Raw genomic sequence first — 20416 nt, forward strand, 5'->3', positions numbered from 1 at the left:
TCCTTTGGAAGAAAAGGGCGTCCTCACTACCAAGGGCACTCCCATTGTCAATGGACCCCTTATAGCCAAGCTTTTGGAGGCCTCCAGCTCCTGGCAGAAGTAGCCATAGTCCACTGCCAGGGACATCAGTTCTCTAAGGACCCAGTGGCCTTAGGCAATGCCAGGGCTGGCTCAGTAGCCTGGGGACTGGCCTCCAGCTCCACTGGATCAATATTTGTTTTTGACACCCTCCTGTCAGCCCTGTTATCAACCAGAGGAGAGGGATGAACTCCTGAAAAAAGGTGCCATGCAGACAAAGGATGGATGGTTCTACTTAAAAAACCTCCTCATCCTCCCTCAGGACCAGGCACTGCCCATCATTTCAGACATCCACCAGACCTTACACATAGGCCCCAAGACTTTGTTCCATTTCTTAGAGCCCTCTTTGACCCCATCCATCTTCAAGCCTGCATTTTACAGGTCCTCTCCTGGTGCCAGATGTGTACCAAGGCCAACCCAAGGGGCCCTTCAGATATGTCAGCCCCTGCACCAGCTTCAAGGACACCAACCGGGTGAGGACTGGCAGGTTGACTTTACCCACATGCCCACTCATCAAAAGCTCTGTTACCTCCTAATTCTTGTTGACACTTTTACAGGCTGGAAAGAGGCATTTTCCCCCTGTAGGGAAACAGCAGATGTGGTGGCTCAGGCACTCCTTGAACATATCATCCCTCATTTTGCCATGTCACAGACCATCCAAATGGACAATAGGCCAGCCTTCACTTTCAGGGTCATTGAATGGAAGCTCTCAACATCACCTGAAGCTCTATGTTCCCTACTGCCCACAATCCCTAGGAAACGTTGAGAGGACCAATTGACTCATCAAAAAATAATTCACCAAAACTGTCCATTGAACTCAGGTTATCTTGGCCCTCTCTCCTTCCTGTGGCCCTTGCCCGACTCCGGGCTACCCCATGCTCTCCTACAGGCCTAGGCCCTTTGAGCTCCTTTACTGAAGACCCTTCCTCCTCATTCACCACCTCCTGGCCCAGCCCCCTCCACTGGCCAGGTACCCCCCCATTTTAAGGTCCCTTCTCCATTCACATGCTGTCAGCTGTCTCCCTGCCCCCACACCAACGGACCCAACTGCCCCTGAGCCACCCCACTCTCCCTGGGGGACCGAGTACTCCTCAAACAGCTCTCTCTTAAGTCTCTAGAACACCAATGGACAGGGCCCACCGTGATCCTCACCATCCCTTGAGCTGCCAAGCTCCTGGGATATCAACTCTGCTATCACTTCTCCAGGCTCAAGTGGGCACCTATCCAGGATAAACAGTCTGTCCAGTAACTGGGACCCTCCACCCTCTGGTGTTCTAAATTGACCCAGTGAAGGGCCTATTTGTTCTGCTTCTGCCTTGCTCATCCATCTTTGTCGGGGCAGCCAGGGTACATCTCCATTCCATTCTTACTGGCAATCTCCACTCTCCCCATGGCTAGTACCATTCACAAGGCCAGTGATAACAACCTATTTTTTCTCCTAGCAACTTGCCTTCTCCTCTTCCTCAAGAAACAGATCCCTGAGGTCTCCAGGATGGCCCACTGACTCCCGACTCCCGCCCACTGACTCCCGACTCCCCTCCCCACATTGTCCCATGTTAGCAGGAAGTAGCCAGACTTGAACCAGTGCCCACATATCAGAAAAGGTTGGGGTGTTCAGTTGGAAGCTCTGCTTCAGTCTTACTCCCCCATTCTAACCCCCCCCCCCACACTAAGCAGCAGCTCCTCCCCTGGTTATTCAAGACCACACCTACAGGGTAATAAAACTGCTTCCTAGAGAGCGGCTACCTGGTTTTTCCCAGTCTCCTCTCCCTGTCTCATCTCTGGGGGGCAGAAAAAGGCTACCCAGAGCATTTTGCCAATAAACCTCTTTTATTTTTAATTTGGATTGATTTGGCTTACTGTGTTGGTGGAGAGATTTAATATTGGGGTACAGAAACCTTTCACTACTTTTTTTTTTTTTTTTTTTTTTTTTTTTTTTTTTTTTGAGACAGGGTTTCTCTGTAGCTTTGGAGGCTGTCCCGGAACTTGCTTTGTAGAGCAGGCTGGCCTCGAACTCACAGAACCACCTGCCTCTGCCTCCTGAGTGCTGGGATTACAGGCATGTGCCACCACTGCTCGGCTTTTTAAAAAACCCAAACAAACAAAATACATCAAGAGAAAGAACCATGTGTGTTGGCTAAGGCCTGTAATCCCAGCACAGGCTGGGGTAGGAGGATGCTCTTGAGTTATAGGTCAGCTTGGCTACAGAAGGAATTTCAGTCCAGCTGGGCTACAGAGTGAGACTCTATTTCAAAAAACCAAAAGGGTTGCTGGGCAGTGGTGGCGCACTACTTTAATCCCAGCACTTGGGAGGCAGAGCCAGGCGGATCTCTGTGAGTTCGAGGCCAGCCTGGTCTACAGAGTGAGATCCAGGGCAGGCACCAAAACTACACAGAGAAACCCTGTCTCAGAAAAACAAACAGACAAACAAAACAAAACAAATACACATACACAAATAGAGCTGGGGTTGTAGCTCAGTGGTAGTTTGCCTAGTATGCATGAGGTCCTGGGTTCATCCCTAACACTCGGGAGAAGGGCAGGAAAGAGAGGAAGAAGGAAAGAATGAAAGCTTCTAGATCTAAGGGTTGGATGTGGCGATGTGCCTATACTCTCATTTACTTGGAAGGCTGAGGCAGAAGGATTGTTGGACCCCAGGAGGTAGAGTTATAAGGCAGCCTGGGCAACCCAGTAAGAACCTGTCTCAAAGAGAGAGAGAGAGAGAGAGAGAGAGAGAGAGAGAGAGAGAGAGAGAGAGAGAGAAGAAATGTAAGGGTTTCCTGCCCCCAGAGCCAGTTCATGTTGTGCAAACAGCAATGCCCCTGAGAACATGCATAAAATGAGTGTTCGTTTCAGCACACAAGGAATACAGGGTTTTGCCACAGGTTACAGTGGGCTCTGGGAATAGCTGCTAGCCATCAACAACACTCCTCTTGGGCATGAGGTCCGCCTGTTCTGGCCCTACTTTCTCCCTGTGTGGTAAGGCAGAGCCTGGCTTGTGTTGCCCAGGATTCCTGTGGGGTAACATAAAATCCTCTGGCAATTTACAATTATTAAGTCATTCAAATTTCATATCCCATTTGAGTGCTAGCCACATCAGAGGGAGTTTTAAAGGACAATGAAATGTCTCTGCATAAATGAATCATAATGGTTGAAGTGTACCAAAAAACAAAACAAAACAAAACACACATCACTGTGTACCAGGGAATCCCTGGGTAAGCACTCTGGGTTTATTCCCAGGCTCCAGGAGGTTGGGTTTGCTTTACAGATGAGGAAAACCTAGGCTCAAGGGGAGTAAGACCTTTCTCTAGGGGCTGGAGAGATGGCTCAGTAGTTGGGAATGTATACAGCTCTTACAGAAGACCTGAGTTCAATCCCAGCACTAATATCAGGTAGCTTCACAAAAGTCTGTTAGCTTCAGCACCAGGGGATTTATGTCCTCTTCTGGTTTCTGTGGGCAGAAGCACCTATGTAAACACACACACATTTTAAAATAAGAGCCTTCCATGAATACCATGAATCTCTGCCCCCAAACACCAAAATGCCTTCAAATTTAGCCTAAATCCAAGATCCTTCAGAATCCAGGCTCCTCTTCTAACCTTAGTTAGTAGCCACCTTAGTCTCTTGGCAACAAAGCCCACATTCCCACATTGGGTCTATTCCTATTACCTTCATTCTACAATGGAGGTTCCGGGGAGTCTCAGGTCATCAGGCCTAGCTGTAGGAGCTCTCACTTACTAAGCTGTTTTGATGGTCCTCATAGAAAGCTCTTAATGGACAAGGTGATCAAATCAGATTTTTAAATATTTTTTATGTGTAGGAGTGTTTTACCTGGTATATGCCTGTGCATGTACATGCCTGGTACCCAAGGATGCCTGGAGAAGGCATCAGATTCCCTGGAACTAGAGTTAGAAATGGTTGTGAGCTGCCATGTGTACCGGGAATTGAACCTGGGTCCTCTGGGTGAGCAGGCACTGCTCATAACCCATGAGCGCTCTCTTTAACACCCAAATCAGATTTTCTTGCCAGTATGTGTGATGAGAGGGTTGCCATACTGAAGGCAATGCTGTCTGACAGATATAGAAAGAATGCCTTGGGTTTGAAGCCCAGGATGTCCACTCAGAAGTCACACAAATGACCTCTTCAGGTCCTTGAGTCTTAATTTCTCTGCTGGCGAATGAGGTGTAACACTCATTTTACAGTGTTGTCAGGAGAATGAGTTAACCTATGAAAAATGTCTACACATGGTAGGTGTTCGGTGTTAGAGGCTCTGTGGGATGTGGGAGTGTTGAGAAGGGTCGCACGCACTTCTATATGTAGAGAAAGTGTTTGGCAAGCACTCAACCATGGCTCCAGGGTCAGCTTTTTAAGAAATGATGAAATCAGGACAATGGTTCTACCACTGAAATACAGCTCTAGCCCCAAGGCTCATGCTTTGGATGAAAGGAGAGAGCTCTATCTCTACGATTTTGCTTTCTGCGCTTCTCCTCCTTGATTGCCTGAGGTCAGAATCTTATCTACACTTTCACACTATTTTGCCCAGGATCTATCCTGTTTGAAAGCGGTAATGCTCACAAACACTTAGCAGAGGCCCAGCACGTGCTAATTGCATGATGCTTGTAGCTATTGTTAAGATTACAAAAAGGAAACCAGCTCAGAAAAGAAGAACAATTAAGCAATTATCAATCGGCTATCAGCCTACTGTAAACAAGAAGTCAAGTCTTTCTGCTGGGAACAGATTTTGATTGGGATAAAGAAGTCTGAGATCTCAGAACCTGTGATGAGAAGCTGGGGAACGGAAGGACAGCTGGGAATTTCCCCTGGAGTTACTGGAGCCTGAGGAGGAGTGGGGACTCCTCACTTGAGGATGTCACAGTAGGAAGTAGCGGCTGTGTCCTGGTCAGGAGCCCGGGAGGAGGCTCAGCCAGGTCGAGGTGGTGGGGAGCATGCTATCCCAGAATGCTCTTTTATCCTTCTGGGAGTATCTGGGGCTCCCAGGAATTGTCATGAATTAAGTATGCACTACATGTAAAGCTTGAAAAAAAAAAAAAAGCAAAAAACCCAAGCAGGGCACAGTGGCAGATGCCTGTAATCCCAGTAGAGGCAAGAGGATCAGGAGTTCAAGGTCATCCTCAGGCACATAGGGAATTGAAGTTAGCCTGAGCTACTTGAGACCCTCTCTCAAAAAACAAGCAAGATAACAAACAAACCCAGAAATACCAACCTACACCCCAGCACCCAAACCCACCAATGTAGTAGGAATCAGAACATCTTTTTATTTTTTTTATTTTTGAGAGAGGGTTTTTCTATGTAGCCCTAGACATCCTGGAACCCACTCTTTAGACCAGAATAGCCTCAAACTCAGAGATCCACCTGCTTCTGTGCTCCCCCAGGCTGGGATTAAAGAAACACACCACCATTGCCCAGAACAGTCTTAACAGTCTTGTGTGTGTGTGTGTTCACGTGTGTGGAAGCCAGAGGGCAACCTCAGGTGTTTTTCCTAAGGTGCTGTCCACCTTTTTATTTATGAAACAGGGTCTTTCACTAGCCTAGATCTCACCAGATAGAGTGTGCCCATTGGCCAGTGAGCCTGAGGGATCTATCTGTTGGTCACCACCTCCTCAGTGCTGGGATTAGAAACAGGTCATTAGGCTAGACTTTTTCTGAGTAAATTCTGGGGACTGAACTTGAGTCCTCATGCTTGCAAGGCAAGCACTCTTTACCACTTAGGTATGTCCTCAGATCCAGGGCACTAGTTTTACCTCTGTCCACTACATTGGTCACATGGCCTTAGCAAAATCTGTCAGTTTTGAGCCTCAAATTTCTCGGTTTTGTTTTGTATGGATGATGGTCAAGCCTTTTTGGTCTCAGATTCTTCCTTCATTAGTAAGAATGGGTATTACCTATTTCTTGGGAATATATAAGCTAATGAAATACTCTGAATCTTCATAGTTTGTAGATGCCTGTGACTCCTTTTCACTTAATGTTACTGTGTGCTGGGGATAAGGCTCCTACTGAGGGGTGCAAGTGTGGTGTGTAAAGTGTGGATGGAGGTGGGAGGAGGAGACCTTATCAACAAGTGACACCTCAGCAAACGATGATGGGGAGCCGACTACAGGTTGTAGCCAAAGACCTCTCCAATCTTGGGGAAGGCCTCGGGAAGACATCCACCCTACAGCGCCCTGGGTCAAAGTTGCTGGTAAGGCAGGTCCGTTTGCATCCTAGAAGGCAAGTTTCATCTCAGAGAAGGTGGAATCCAGATTTTGGATTGGCTCCATTCATTCCCGGCTGGGTGACCTTGGGGAAGACACTTTTCTTCTCTGGGCCTCCTCGTTCCATTTCGCACTTAAGAGCATCCGAGGACGACGTGTCGACATAATGCCCATGACTTGCGACGTCAAGTGCCGGCAAGTAGCATCTGTTATGTTAATAAGTCCCTGCGGCAGGCGGGTTCCTATCAGTCGCCCTGCGCTCTGGCTTAGCTGTTCCCTCTCCAGCGACTCGGTTTCTCGCTCCGGCGCCTCTCGACGCTCGCTGGTAGGTCTCGGCGGACCTTGGCCTCGGGTGCCGTTACTATTGTTCTTCCAGGCTGGGCCGCAGGGGAGGGCTCTCTCCCTAAAAACCTCTCCTTTGGTCTCTCCCTCCTCCCGGCACCGTGCGGCGGAGAGCCTCAGCGGCCAGATCACGGATCATCTTTCCCGAGAAATAGAGTCAGCTCCAGCGGCTCTCCCGAGCAGCGGCCGAAGACGCTCCCGAGAGCTCCCGAAGAACCCCGGTGGTTCCCTGTCTCCGGAAAGAGCCGAAGGAGCTTTCTACCCTCGGCCCGCCGAGCCTTTCCGAAAAAGGCCGAAAAGCTCCGAGCGGCCGTCCTGCCGGACTGCTGGAGGCGGCCGCAGCGCCATGTTGGATGCTCTGCTCGTTGAGTGAAGAAAATCCGTCCGCATCGCCCGAGCCCCGCTACCGAGAAGGGCGCCGCTTCCCCCGGGGAGGGGGACAGAGACCCCCCGCCGCCGGCCCATGAGGATATTGCCGTGAAAGGTCCGGTCTCTCCGCCTCCTGCCCCCGCCGGGTCCGGCCCCCCCCTCCCCGGGGTCGCGTTGTCACGGAGACCGGCAGCCGGTGGTGCTGGCCCGCGGGGCGGCTGCTGCTGCCGGCGGCGGCGGCGGCGGAGGCGGCGGCGGCGGCGGCGGAGGGCGTGTGTGACCGGTCCCGGCCCCCTCCTCCTCCTCCTCCCAGCCTCCCCCCGGCCCCCCGCTCCCGCCGCCTCCCCGGGTCTGCCCCCATCCCGCCCCTCCGCTGCCCCCGGCCCCTGCACCCCGGCGCGCCCGGTCCCGCTCTGGGGGGGTTGGTGGCTTCGCTTTGCCATGAGTTTACCGCAGAAACCGGCTCTGAAATCAGGCTCAGCGGCTGCAGCAGGAACCGGACCCGGCACCGGAGCGGCGGCGGCAGCGGCAGCGGCGGCGGTACCGCCTCCTCACCCGGCGGCGGCGGCAGCGGCGGCGGCGGCGGCGGCGGCGGCAGCAGCGGCAGCGGCGGCCCCTCCTCACCCGAACATCAGGGCCCTCCAGACCCCGGCGCCCCAACAGTATCCTTTTCACCTTCCAGCGGTCCAGAGCGACCCTTAGTGGGAGCCTCCTTGCCTGCCGCCACAGCCCAGCAAGGGAAGGGACGGGCAGCCGCTCAAGCCCGCTGCTCCCGGTTTGGCCCGAGCTTTTGGGGTGCACCGGTGGCAGCATTGCTGGGACCCCGGGACCCTCTGTGGTACCGTGCACACTAGCTGCACCGGGCCATGCCTCTGCAGCTCTTGGATCTGGGGGAACCCTGTCCTTGAAAGCCCCCTCCCCTTTTTGGGCAGAATTTGCCGGTGCCTGGGACCAGCCCTGCAGGCAAGGCTTTTCTGATTGTTGGGAGGCCCTGCCTACTGCGGGGCTCGGTGGCCTCTCTATTATTTAGAATCCACGGTAAACTTTATTAAAGGTAAATTTCCTGTTCGAAACGAATCAGCTCGTTCCCGAGGTAAGTTGGGTCTTCTGCCTATAGTGCAAGTGTACAAAAGGCACTCCCTCTGGCTAATGTATTTAAAAAATGTTTTTTAAGCAATTAAGAGTTGTGTTGTGGTTTGTGGTGGAACTGGCTAAGGAGGAAATGTTACAGTGGACTCTTCCCTGTCTTTGACCTTTTTAAAGGAAGAGGAAGTTAACTCACATTACCCAGCACCCCCAGAAGTGTCATTTCTTCTAAGACTGGTGTTAGGCTGAACGTTTTTTTCCCCAAGGGCTTTATTTAGCAAGTTTGCCCCACTATAGGCCTAATGTCTGGACAGTACCAGGACTCCTGAGAGAGAGTCTAGTTTCAAATGTGTCCTAATTTCATGGTGTCAAAGTTGGGACAGCTTTGATTGAAAAAATCTTGGCGACCAGGTGTTTTAATCAGAATAAAACGTCGAATTCACGGCTCTCACGGAGCTTCAGCAAGGTGTTTCTTTTCTTTTTTTTAATTTGGTTTTTTCGAGACAGGGTTTCTCTGTGTATTGTAGCCCTGGCTGTAGACCAGGCTGCCCTCGAACCCAAGAGATTTGCCTGCTTCTGCCTCGAGTGCTGGGATTAAAAGTGTGTGCTGGGATTAAAAGTATGTGCCGCCGCCGCCGCCACCACCGCCTGGCAAGCAAGGTGTTTGTTGCCTACCTGAGAATAACATTTCATCATTCGCCCCTCCTCCCTACTGTCCCTCGTACTTGTGAAAATCAACAAATGATTATCGGATGTCTACTGTGCTGTGACTTTGGCGTCTGTCACCCTGTACTTGACTTTAGACATAGTCGTGCTGTTTGAACTAGTAGGTGGTGGCGGTGAGGGCCGCAGATCTTTTCCCTGTAGCTTGATTCTTGTCTGTATTGATTACTTTGAGAAGGGAAAAACACTTCCCTTGGGTCACCTCGGGTCATGGCTTGCTTTCTGTCAAGTGTCCTTTCTGTGTTCTCTGTTAGTCCACATCTTTCAGTGCTCCAGTGTGGTGTGTGCACTGATTTCATAACGTCTTGATCCTGCGTGGTTCTGTTCAGTTAAGCGCTTGCTCACTGCTGACAATGTTTAGTGTTCATGGAAAACCCAGTTACTTCTGACCCACATGTGCAGCTGCTGGCCTGTGAAGGAGCAGGTTGGCTGCTTGGCCTGCTTCAGGGTAGAATCGGCTCGCTTCATCTACCTAGCTTCACTTCATACTTAGTTCAAATTCCTTCCTAATTTTAGGGTTGTTTTCTTGATGGACTGTACTTGTAGGTTTCTGTCTCAGGACCAAGTGAGTTATTCATTACCTGCCTCTTTAGGGAGTTAACCCAGAGGAAGAACATAGTATATGCTCGTGACATACAGAATAGCAGGTAGGGAATCACAGTGTTGTATGTGGCAGCCTGTGGTGAAGGCGGTGGCTTCTTTGGCTATGAATTGGGTGACTTGAGTATCCCAACTGTGCTTTTTCTCCGTGCACTTCAATCGAAGGACTGGAAAGACTCACAGCTGGTTACAGCCTGAAAGTAGTGACTGGGTGCTTCAAGTTAAAATTTTCTCTCTTTAGAATAGAAGAGGCAGCTAGCTGTTAAAGATGAGCAAGTTTAAGGTGCCCTTTTCAGAGGACATCATTTTCAATCCTTCGTCACAGTATTGGCTCCAACCATGTTGCTTTAGGGTTGCGTTTTTGCCCCATGTCATGGCAGTTGACATTTTACACTTGATGTAGTCTACAGCTCCTGCCTTTCACCTGGCAAGATTACACTGCTAAATTGTAAGCGTTTGTCTAGATAGTAAATGGAGCACAGGCTGCAGGCTTCTCCGAACACATCAGTGGCAAAATAGTGTCACCTGGTAATGGAAGAGGTCGGAAATGGACTGAAGTAGAGCAATTCTGAATTGCTTTCCAAGTGGAGGGAATGTGGGCATTTGGGTTTGATGCAAGCGCCGTCATCATGTGGTAAGTTGGTACCCATGAAGCCCTGGGCTGAAATGCAGAGCTGGAGTTGCTCTTTCCGTGGCTTGAGTAGATCTCAGCATATATGGGTACAATTGCTTGCTTCAAATAAATTAGCTAAACTGTGTATTAAAGTATTGGAAGGGATTGTATGGCCAGGTGTCCTTCATTTGTCCTGAGTGTTCAGTGTCAGTCGAAATGAAGGGAAGGGTTGAAAACAAGGGGTCTGAGTGTAAGCTTGAAGCTACTTCTAAGGAGGCATCAGCTTTGCACAGCAGGAAGGAGAAATGGCCACATAGACTGCAGAGTCAAAGGATGGCTCCTGGCAGAGCGAGGTCTGGGATGGCAGGGCTGGAAGGAGAATAACCTACCTAACATGAAAAGTACTAAAGGCAAGGAGAATGTGCTGAGGGTTTCCACAACAGAAGCCAGCTTGAAGCTTCTACTGGGTGAAATCGCAGCTTGGGAATATTTGACTTTGAGACATGCTCAGCTCTCTGTTGAGGTTGAGACAGCTCTCTTGAGAATCTTGACAGTGGACATCCTTTTTCTGGCTGACAGGATAACTGACATTCTGGTCAAAAGCTGTCCTTACACAAACTTTCTACTGAAATTCTTCAGGGGGTTTCTGGGTTTCCCGTTAAATCCCAGCTCTTGAGATTGAGACTGCTTGCCTGCCTACCTTTCAGAGGACATAATTTTCAATCCTTTGTCACAGTATTGGCTCCAACCATGTTGCTTTAGGGTTGTGTTTTTGCCCCATGTCATGGCAGTTGACATTTTACACTTGATGTAGTCTACAGCTCCTGCCTTTCACCTGGCAAGATGAAATTCTGGATAAATGAATTTGAGTTAGGTGCCCACTTGAGCAGAAGGGGTTTTCCATATGTTAGGAATACAGTATTCTCCCTGTATGGGGGACTTCATGGTGTGACTTCTCTCAGGGTTGCTGACACTCCTGGGGAGTCTTCTTACTATTTTGGGGCAGCCAGTTAAGAAAATGAGCCAGGGAAGGCTGGAGAGATGGCTCAGTGGTTAAGAGCACGGTCTGCTCTTCCAGAGGACCACAGATCAATTCCCAGCATCCCTATGGCAGCTTACAACTGTCTGTAACTAGTTCCAGGGGGATCCAACACTTTCACACAGACATACATGCAGGCAAAATACCAATGGACATAAAATACAAATAAATAAGTCATCTTTAGGAAAAAAAAAGAAATTTGCTGATTATGCCATGCTGTGGTGGTGCACACCTTTAATCCCAGCGCTGAGGAGGCAGAGGTGGTGGATCTCTGTGAGTTTGAGGCCAGCCTGGTCTACAGAGCTAGTTCCAGGACAGCCAGGGCTATGTAGAGAGACCCTGTCTCAAAAACAAACAAACAAACAAACCAAAAGAGAGAGAGAGAGAGAGAGAGAGAGAGAGAGAGAGAGAGAAAATGAGACAGAAGATTTCCCCAGGAGCAGAACTAGGTGGAGATCCGTGTTGACAAGAAGATGACTTGTCTCTAGTTCCTTTGGTATAAGTGTTCTTCGGTCTTTGCAATATTCCTGTTGCTTTTTTGTTTGTTTGTTTTTAATTTTTCTCCCATTGATTTTAAGCTGTTCTTTATGGGAGAAGCTTGTAATGTCTTTTTTTTTTTTTTTTGCCTTTCTGATAACTAGATTTGGATAATAATACCCACTGCTCTAGAAGTCATACATGCAGGAGTTTATTTAATTTTTCCAAGACGTCTGATAAGGTAGGTGTTGTCTGCTTTGCAGACAAGGGTACTGATGTTCAGGGAAGTTAGTTACATTTCCTGTGCTAGTGAAAAGGTAGTGTGTGGCAGGCTAGTGACCAAGGCAAAGCCCATGGCACCCCTCTTCCTTGGCTGGGTGAGCAGCCTGTGTGTAGGGCTGGGAGGAAGACTCAGTTTTTCTCCTGTATTTGAGAGAAGTCATGTGGAGTAATCTAGAACACAGCCCTGCTGCCCAGGGTTTTAATTAGTTCACGGCCACATACTGGAAGACAAGTATGCCTTCCCTCACTGAGTCTACCAGCATAGGGGCCCTCTGTTGGAGTTAGCTGGTTTCTGCTTGTTCAGGAGTCAGCAAGGCCTCCAGCAAAATTCCTTTACAGCTAGCAGTTGGAAGGCAGAGGCTGCCCTGGTGTGGAGTATTTCTCCATTCCTAAGCCTCTCCAGTGAGCAAGTGTCCAATCTTGAATGCTGGGAGACAGAGGCAGGCAGATCTCTGGGCTACACAGTGAGACCTTGTTTCAAACGAAGGAAAGCCACACAAATTTTGAAGGCAGATCCTCATGAGGAGGAGGAAGGGAGGCAAATGCAAAATGGGGATCGAGTCCTCAGGTGCCTGTCCCAGCACAGCTGCTCCTGCCTTCAGTGGGTTGACTGCTTACAGAGGGGTCGGTGTTGGTCAGACTGAGTTTAGGCTACCTTGGCACTAATAAGTTACTGTTTTAGATTGATGTTTCTGATCAGTCTTGAGAGGGAGGTTCTTTAAACAAAATTAAAAACGATGTTTTACATGTAATGGCAAGAATGAACACATTTTGCCTGTCTCTCTGGAGGCTCCAGTGTAAGTTTTTGAATTTACTCATTTACTTATCACCTGCTGTGTTCCAAACTGCTACTAGGTCCAGGGCTGAGATAACATTTGCCCTCAAAGAGATTGGTTCCAACAGGCAAATAGACAGGATATTCTTGAGGTGTAGGACTCAGTGACCACTTGGCTGTCAGTCTGGTCTGTGGACAGTAGAGTTAGAGCTTCGTGGAAGGAGTTGATGTGTGAGCAGGTTAGACCCATGAGTAAGAATTGATCCAGCTTCCTAGAGCGCCCACCAGCTAGCTGGCTCTTTCCAGTTCTGTGGCTACTGCAAGGAATTTTAGTAGATTGTGGTCATGTTGCTTTTATGTCTGCCTACCCCAGTGTGGGGAGCTCGAGGAAGTACTGTAGATATGATTGCTGTAGATTCAGGGTGTCTTCTACATGATGGTCTGAGCATATGTGCTGCACTGGTCCTTCAGTGTCACCCTCCCATTTTATCCCATAAGACCATTGCCCTTTGGGCTGGATGATGGTCAGTGATTAAGAGCGCTGGCTCTTCTTGCAGAGGAGCCCATATGGTGGCTCACAGCTGTCTGTAACTTCAGTTTCAGGGGATCTGATGCCCTGTTCTGACCCCCACAGGCAACACACACACACACACACACACACACACACACACACACACACACACACTGCACGGTGTACATAAAACAGTAAGTCTAAAATAACCAAATCTTTAAAAAAAAATCATTGCCCTTCTGATATTAAATTTTAATTTTGAAATAATTCCTGTTAACCTTAAAATACAAGATTGAGCTTGATGTATTCAGAAGTGCTAGGTTTGAATTTGGTGGGTTTGTGTTTGCTCTTACTAATTTAATTTTGAGACAGGGTTTCCTGTAGGGCAGGCTGATCTTAAAACTGTGTATGTCTCTGAAGATGACCTTGAACTTCTGATCCTCCTGTCTCTAGAAGTGTTATGTTGGAATAGTCCAGTTGAATACTTGGGAACATCTCTTTTCCTTTTCTCTGCAGTGAAGGGGTCAGTGACCTTGAATTTCAAGGGCTTGGGATTTTGAAGATGGCTTGAAGGTGTGTTTTGCTATTGCAAGTATAGGACAGGACTTATGTGGACCAGTTAATGATATCTCTGTGTGTCTAGTGGACATTAACGTGTTTCTGTGGCAATTTATTGGTCCTCCAAGAATGCTAACATGGACCCAAGGAAGATAGCTTGCTCATATAAGAAACCTCTAGTTTGGGGCTGGAGAGATAGCTCAGCGGTTTAGAACACTGGCTGCTCTTCTAGAGGACCAGGGTTCAACTTCCAGCACCCACATGACAGCTCATAACTGTCTGTAACTCCAGTTCCAGGGAATCCAATACCCTCATACTAATGCACATAAAATAAAGTTAAATTAAAATTAAAAGAAAGAAAGAAGAAAGGAAAAGAAACCTCTAGTTTAGGGCTTCCTACTAGATTTAGCCAGAGACTGAAATGTCCCTGTGATGTCATACTGTAGGCCGTATGAAGTTGGTTGTGGCATGGTTTGAGACTATAAAATAAGGCTGTCATAGTCAGCGGCTAGGTCACTCTGGGAAAGGATAGTGAGTTCATTACAAGGTATGAGCTCATTACGAGGTATGAGAGGGAGTTGGTTCTGGAGTAAACTCTGTGAGAGCTTCTTTAGTTTAGGGAGAGCATTGGAGTTAGCACAGTAAGAAAGCGTTTCCTGATTGTGAGGCAGGCAGATTCCTTCAGCAGTGCTGAAGCGCAGCTGAGATTGCAATGGGTGAAATGCCGCAGGGTCCCCTGAGACTTCGCGATTCTCAAATGACTTCCAGTTCTTTGGCTTGCTGCCAACCAGGAGGAGCCTTTCACTCTCCCGGTGCCTCAGCTGAAATCGGAGATAGTTCAGTCTATTTTAAGTGCATTTGAAACTTGTCAGTTTTTGTGACCTTTATTAACTATAGCTTCTTTGTGTGTTTTGAGCCCACTGTGTGCTTCCTGACTCTTAAGATGTTAGCATTTGTTGGTAGAATGTAGGTGCCATGGAGGCAGATGTGTCGTCTGTCCCCGTTCACCATGGACTTGCAGGACGTAGAGTAGTGCTTGGTTTTAGGGGTAATGTGCATGGCATCTTAACTCACTTTCAGCATTCAGTGTTGTCCTGAAATTGTTTCGTACTGACACATGATTAAACTGAAAATCTTGTGTGGTTTCCTTTGAGATGTAGTAGTGCTGACCCAGTGTACAAATCTGAAGGGTCTAGCTTGGGTTTGAGGCTTAGGTAATGGGGAGAGGACTAGGGTGTCATGCATAGGCCACAGGAGCAACTTGTATAGTCAGATAGAGTATAGTCAGATTAAAATCGGGTTTATCATACAAAGTAACATTAGGAGCTTACAGTGTAGACCAAGCTAGCCTTGAACTTAGATATCTGCTGCCTCTGCCTCCCAAGTACTGGGATGAAAGGCACTGTCACTGTGCCTGGCTGTAGCAGAAAATTTAAAAAAACAGAATCGAGTAAAAAGTCCGTCCGTCCGTGTGTGTGTGTGTGTGTGTGTGTGTGTGTGTGTGTGTCTGTCTGTCTGTCTGTCTTCTCACTTGATCTCATAAGACATCTGCCCTGTGATGTTAGACTTTGGTTCGGAAACACTTCCTGTTAACCTTAGAAGATTAAGATTGGGAAGGGGTTTATTTTTTGTTTTAGAAGAGTCGGCTTCTGCTTTAGCCTGTAGTGCTGGGATTCACGTGTGTGCCACCATGCCTGGTTTTTAAGGGGGTTTCATAGAGTTTGGCCAGTGAGCTCTTGTGTTTGACTGATGCACCTGTGTCAGGGTTGTGTCCTGTCAGGACACAAGGGAGCTTAATTGTATGTTTGGCTGCTGAGCTGAGTTCCCGGCTCTGAATGGATCTGAATTTTAATGGACTTAAACTCTTAGTTTTTGGAAAATACGATCAGATTATCTACAGTTTTAGATTATAACTTTTCTTCTTCTTTTTTTTTAATCCCAGCACTTGGGTGGCAGAACCAGGCGGATTCCTGTGAGTTCGAGGCCAGCCTGGTCTACAGAGCGAGATCTAGTACAGGCACCAAAACTGCACAGAGAAACCCTGTCTCAACAAAACCAAAAAAAAAAAAAAAAAAAAAAAAAAAACAAAAATTTTTTTTTTTTTTTCTAGACAGGGTTTTCTCTGTGAGACTGACTATGTAGACTAGGCTGGCCTCGAACTCAGAGATCTCCTGGCTTCTGTCTCTCGTGTTGGGATTAAAGGTGTGCATCATCATGCCTGGCTTTTTTCTTTTTTTTCTTTTTTTGGTATTTTTGAAATAGGATTTTGATATGTAGCATAAGTTGTTGGTTTCAAACTCATGGTGGTCCTCCTGCTTCAGCGTCTAGCCACCAAAACCAGCTTCTCATTGATTTCCTAACTTAGTTTCAGAAGTGTTTCAGTGATGAGTGAGTGATAAGAGGAGGTATAGCTTACCAGGAGGGGTCTGGTGGGTTAGGGAAGCAGGCCTGAGGTGGGAACCAAGAGAAGGAAGAAATGACAGGGTCCAACTAGAGAAACAGGAAATTACCCAGCAGTCTGTCCTTGGGCTGTAACTTTGAGGTGGAAAGGAATCCTGTGAGAGAGTGAGGTGGCACTGCTTGTCTTGCTAGGCTTTACTGGGCCCTGAAGAACAGGTTATAAGAAACTTGAGGACTGGCCAGATTATTGCTGCCATAAAATTGATTATCACTTGCTGCCAAACCCGACCACCTGAGTTTGGTCCCAGGAACCCTTGTGGTAGAGAACTGACTTCCACTAGCCACTAGCTGTCTTTTCAGTTTCTTTGGTGCAAAGACATGCACATACACACTCAGCAAATAAATACTTTTTAAAAATATAAAGAGCCTTGCAAACTGGATGTGGGAGGTGGATACAGGAGGATTAGAAGTTCAAAGTGATTATTTTTTTGTTGTTTTTGGTTTTTCGAGACAGGGTTTCTCTGTGTAGTTTTTGCGCCTTTCCTGGATCTCGCTCTGTAGACCAGGCTGGCCTTGAACTCACAAAGATCCGCCTGCCTCTGCCTCCTGAGTGCTGGGATTAAAGGCGAGTGCCACCAGTGCCCGGCTCAAAGTGATTCTTGGTTACATAGTAAGTGGGAAGCCTGTATAGGCTGCACAAAACATTGTCTCAAAACACTACCATTACCACCACCACCACCACCACTACCATCACCACCAACAGAAAACAAACAACTTGACTGCAAAGTGGGTGTAAAGAAAAAGGGGTCAGGGTCTGGATGTGCAGAGGAAGTGAATTAAGAGTAGGGACCCCTCTGAAACAAGCACAGCAGACACTGGGTCCTAAGGGTCCCGTCTGAGTGCTGCGAGCGTCGGATTCTGGTGTGCTTGAGAAAATGAATCTAGATTCTGAGGGGCTTGGAATGAATCTGAAGAAGACATTGCTCTTCCCCCTGCCTCCCGTGCTGGAGATCAAACTCAGGGCCTTGCATATGCTTGGCAGTGGTTTTACCACTGGACTGTAGGCTATCCCCAAGTTTTGAAACGTTCACATTTTTTATTTGTGGTGTGTATGTGATCTGTGTGCACCTGTGCACACATGGAAGCTGGAGAAGAATGTTGGATGTCTGGCTGTGTCCTTATCTTCCTTAGCCTCTTGAGACAAACTCTCACTATTCCTGAGCTAAACTGGTGAGCAGGAAACCAAAGCTGTCCTCCTGCATAGTACCCCACAGCACTGGGGTGACTTACATGAATGCGTCTGTTCCTTGATTTTAATGTGGGCTCCAGGGATTTGAACTCAGATTCTCATGCTTACACAACAAACACTTTCAATCACAGTGCCATCTCCCTAACCCACCTATTTTTTTTTTTCCGAGACAAGGTTTCTCTGTATATAACAGCTCTGCCTGTCCTGGAATTTGCTCTGTAGACCAGGCTGGCCTCCACCTCACAGAGATCTGCCTGCCTCTGCCTCCCCAGTGCTGGGATTACAGGTGTGCACCACCATACCCAGCTTTCTGTTGTAACTTTCTATTAATTATTTTGTGGATTTCATATCTTGCACTCCAGTTCCACTCATCTTCCCATTCCTTCGTAATCACCCTTTGCCCTTGTAACCTTCCGATCAAAGTAAAATTTAAAAAAACAAAACAAAACTTTGTTGTGGAAGCTGTAGTGTGTCCCAGTGAGTCCCACAGTAAACCCTTTAGTCCATACATCTTTACTTGCAAATGTTCATTGCAAGGTGTCATTGGTCCGGTTTGAGGCTCTGGCTTCTGCTACACTATCATTACTGGACCCTCACTGGGACTCCTCTTGGACATCCTGTTGTTGCTCCCCTGTGTTGTGGAGATCCTGCAGCTTTGGATCTGCAGGACCAGCACCTTAAGGTGCTCCTCAGTTAATATATAGGGTGGATGTTGGGTTAGGCCAACTCATAGCCCTGGATCTAGACTTGCCTAACCCACATCTAAAAAAATATTTCTATTTGTGTGTGTGTGTGTGTGTGTGTGTGTGTGTGTGTGTGTGTGTATGTATGTATGTATGTATGTATGTGTATGCCTTGTGGGTATGTACATGTGAATGCAAGTACCAGAACAGGGCTTTGAGTCCCTTGGAGCTGAACTCAGAGAGTTACCTGCCTTGGGTGCTGGGAACACAGTTCTTTAAGAATATCATGTGTTAGTGACAGCAGTGCCATCTCTACTGCCTATCCCACTCCTCCCATTAAACTGTGTGTCTGTGTGCGCGTGCGCACGTGTGTGTGTGTGTGTGTGTGTGTGTGTGTGTGTGTGTGTGTGTGTGTGTAAGGACGACTTGCAGGAGTTGTTTCCTCCTTCCACCTTTGTCTGGGTCCTGGAGATTGAACTCAGGTGCCAGGCTTGCATGGCAAGCGCCCTTACCCACTGCGCCGTCATGCTGGCCCCTTCAGTTATTTATATTTCCTCTGGTTGGTTGATTGGGTGATTGAGACAGGGTCAAACTGTGTAGGTCTGGCTGGACTGGAACTTGGCTTCTCAGACTGGTCTAGTCTCAGCCTCAGAGATTTGCCTGCCTCTGCTTCTTGAGTGCCAGGATTAAAGGTTTGTACTACCACATCTTGCTTGTTTTTAAACAGTTTTATTAAGATCTAATGGACATGCAGTAGGATAGGATGAGGCTGGGAATCACTCATTCAGAGTCTCCAGTCAGTAGTTCTGAGTCCATTCGACACCATTTGACAGTTGCCCAGCCATCACCACAGCACGCTTCTTTATGTGTCAGTGGGTGTTTGCCTGCCTCTCTGTCACCACATGTGTGCATTGCCCATGGAGGCCAAAGGAAGTGCTGTCCCCTGGAACTGGAGTTAGAAAGAGTTGGGAGCTGCCATGTGGGTGCTGGAAATAGAATCCAGGTCTTCTGCAAGAGCAACAAATTATCTTAATCACTGAGCCATCTCTCCAGCCCCCATCACTACGGTTTTAGAACATTTTTTCACTTCCAAAGAGAGCAGATCATTAGGCCTCCTATTTTCCTTAGTTCTTGCCCTAGGCAATAGTTAATAGTTCTGTGTGTAAGTATTCACCTCTTTCTGAATATATAAGGAATGAAATGAGTTGTCACGTGTGTCTGTTCCTCAGCATGATGCTTTCAAAGTCCGTCTGTGTTGGAGCATACATCATTACTTGACCTCTCTGCTGTCATGGAGTGGTGCTCTGCGTATTCCATCTTTATTCATTTTCCGGTTGGTAGATATTTGAGTGGTGTGAAACATTTGGCTATTGGATAATGAAGAGCTGAAAAGCTTGTTTAGGGTCCTCTTTGGTGTAAACCTAGTAGCAACTGCTGGGTTCCACAAGGAAACTCTGGGTTCCCACTTTGAAGAATTGACACTTTCCCCGAGTTACCTGAGTCATCGTTACCTTATATCTGTGTATGGTGTGGCAGTCGTCTGTCTTTGTCATTACTTGTCTGCAGGTCTTCCCGCTGGATGTGTAGCATTTTTCCTTGTGGTTTTGATTTGTATTTCCCAGTGGCTAATGAATATGAGCACCTCTTCATGTTGTATTGGCCCTTTGTCATTTGTCAGAAATAATCTGTTCATGTCTTTTACCCAGTTGTCTTAGTGTTCTGTTGCTGTGAAGAGGCACCATGACTATGGCAACTTTTACAAGGGAAGTATTTAATTGGGGCTTGCTTACAGTTTCAGAGATTCAGTCCATTATCATGGCAGGGAGTATGACAGGACACAGTCAGACTGCTGGAGAAATAGCTGAGAGTTCTACATCTGGATCCTCAAAGGCAGCAGGAAGAGAGATGGACACTGGTCTTGGCATCGGCTTTTGAAACCTCAGAGCCCACACTCATTGACACACCTCCTCCAAAAAGGCCACACCTCCTAATCCTTTCAGATAGTGCCACTTCCACTAAATGTCACTTCCAAGCATTTAAATTTATGAATCTATGGGGGGCTGTTCTTATTAAACTACACCAGTCATCTATTTATTCATTCATTCATTCATTTATTTTTCTGTACCCTAGGCTTGCCTAGAACTTGAGGTCCTCCCTGCTCAGCCTTCTGAGTGCTGGGATTGCAGGTGTGGGCCACCCTCCACTTTTAAAATGGGTAATTATTATGCATGTATGTGTGTTTATAGCTAGGTGTGCATGTGTGTGTAAAGGTAACTGAGAAAGCCAGAAGAGGTATCATCACCTGGAGCAGGAGTTAATAGGTAGTTTGAAGCCACCTGACTGCCAGGGACAGAACTTGGGTCCCCTGGAAGAGCAAGAAACAAGTGCTTTTTTTTAACTGCCGAGTTATCTCTCCTGCCCC

At 47.7% G+C, this 20416-nt stretch overlaps 2 protein-coding genes across 4 annotated transcripts in view; both read left to right on the top strand.

The window, feature by feature from the left end:
• Nucleotides 1–6444: 6444 nt before the first annotated feature.
• LOC118577058 lies at nt 6445–7562 on the top strand. The gene is made up of 2 exons (XM_036177061.1): nt 6445–7113; nt 7474–7562. Exon 1 carries the CDS (start codon nt 6454–6456, stop codon nt 7000–7002), a length of 549 nt encoding a protein of 182 aa, XP_036032954.1. The 5' UTR covers nt 6445–6453; the 3' UTR covers nt 7003–7113; nt 7474–7562.
• Nucleotides 7563–7582: 20 nt separating this feature from the next.
• The window catches only part of Eif4g3 (eukaryotic translation initiation factor 4 gamma 3), a 231757-nt gene continuing 218923 nt past the window's right edge, over nt 7583–20416 (top strand). For 2 of the 3 annotated variants that reach the window (XM_036177057.1, XM_036177058.1), the window contains exon 1: nt 7583–7660. The gene's annotated coding sequence lies outside the window, so the exon portion shown is untranslated. The remainder of the gene's footprint in view (nt 7661–20416) is intronic. The other variant, XM_036177059.1, reaches the window with a different exon arrangement.

The sequence above is a fragment of the Onychomys torridus genome, chromosome 2 (genome assembly GCF_903995425.1).
Source record: "Onychomys torridus chromosome 2, mOncTor1.1, whole genome shotgun sequence".
Taxonomy (NCBI): Eukaryota; Metazoa; Chordata; class Mammalia; order Rodentia; family Cricetidae; genus Onychomys; species Onychomys torridus.

Bases quoted from the DNA above. Each gene is read 5' to 3' on its own strand.
- LOC118577058 (XM_036177061.1), top strand. From the start codon at position 6,454: ATGCCCATGACTTGCGACGTCAAGTGCCGGCAAGTAGCATCTGTTATG.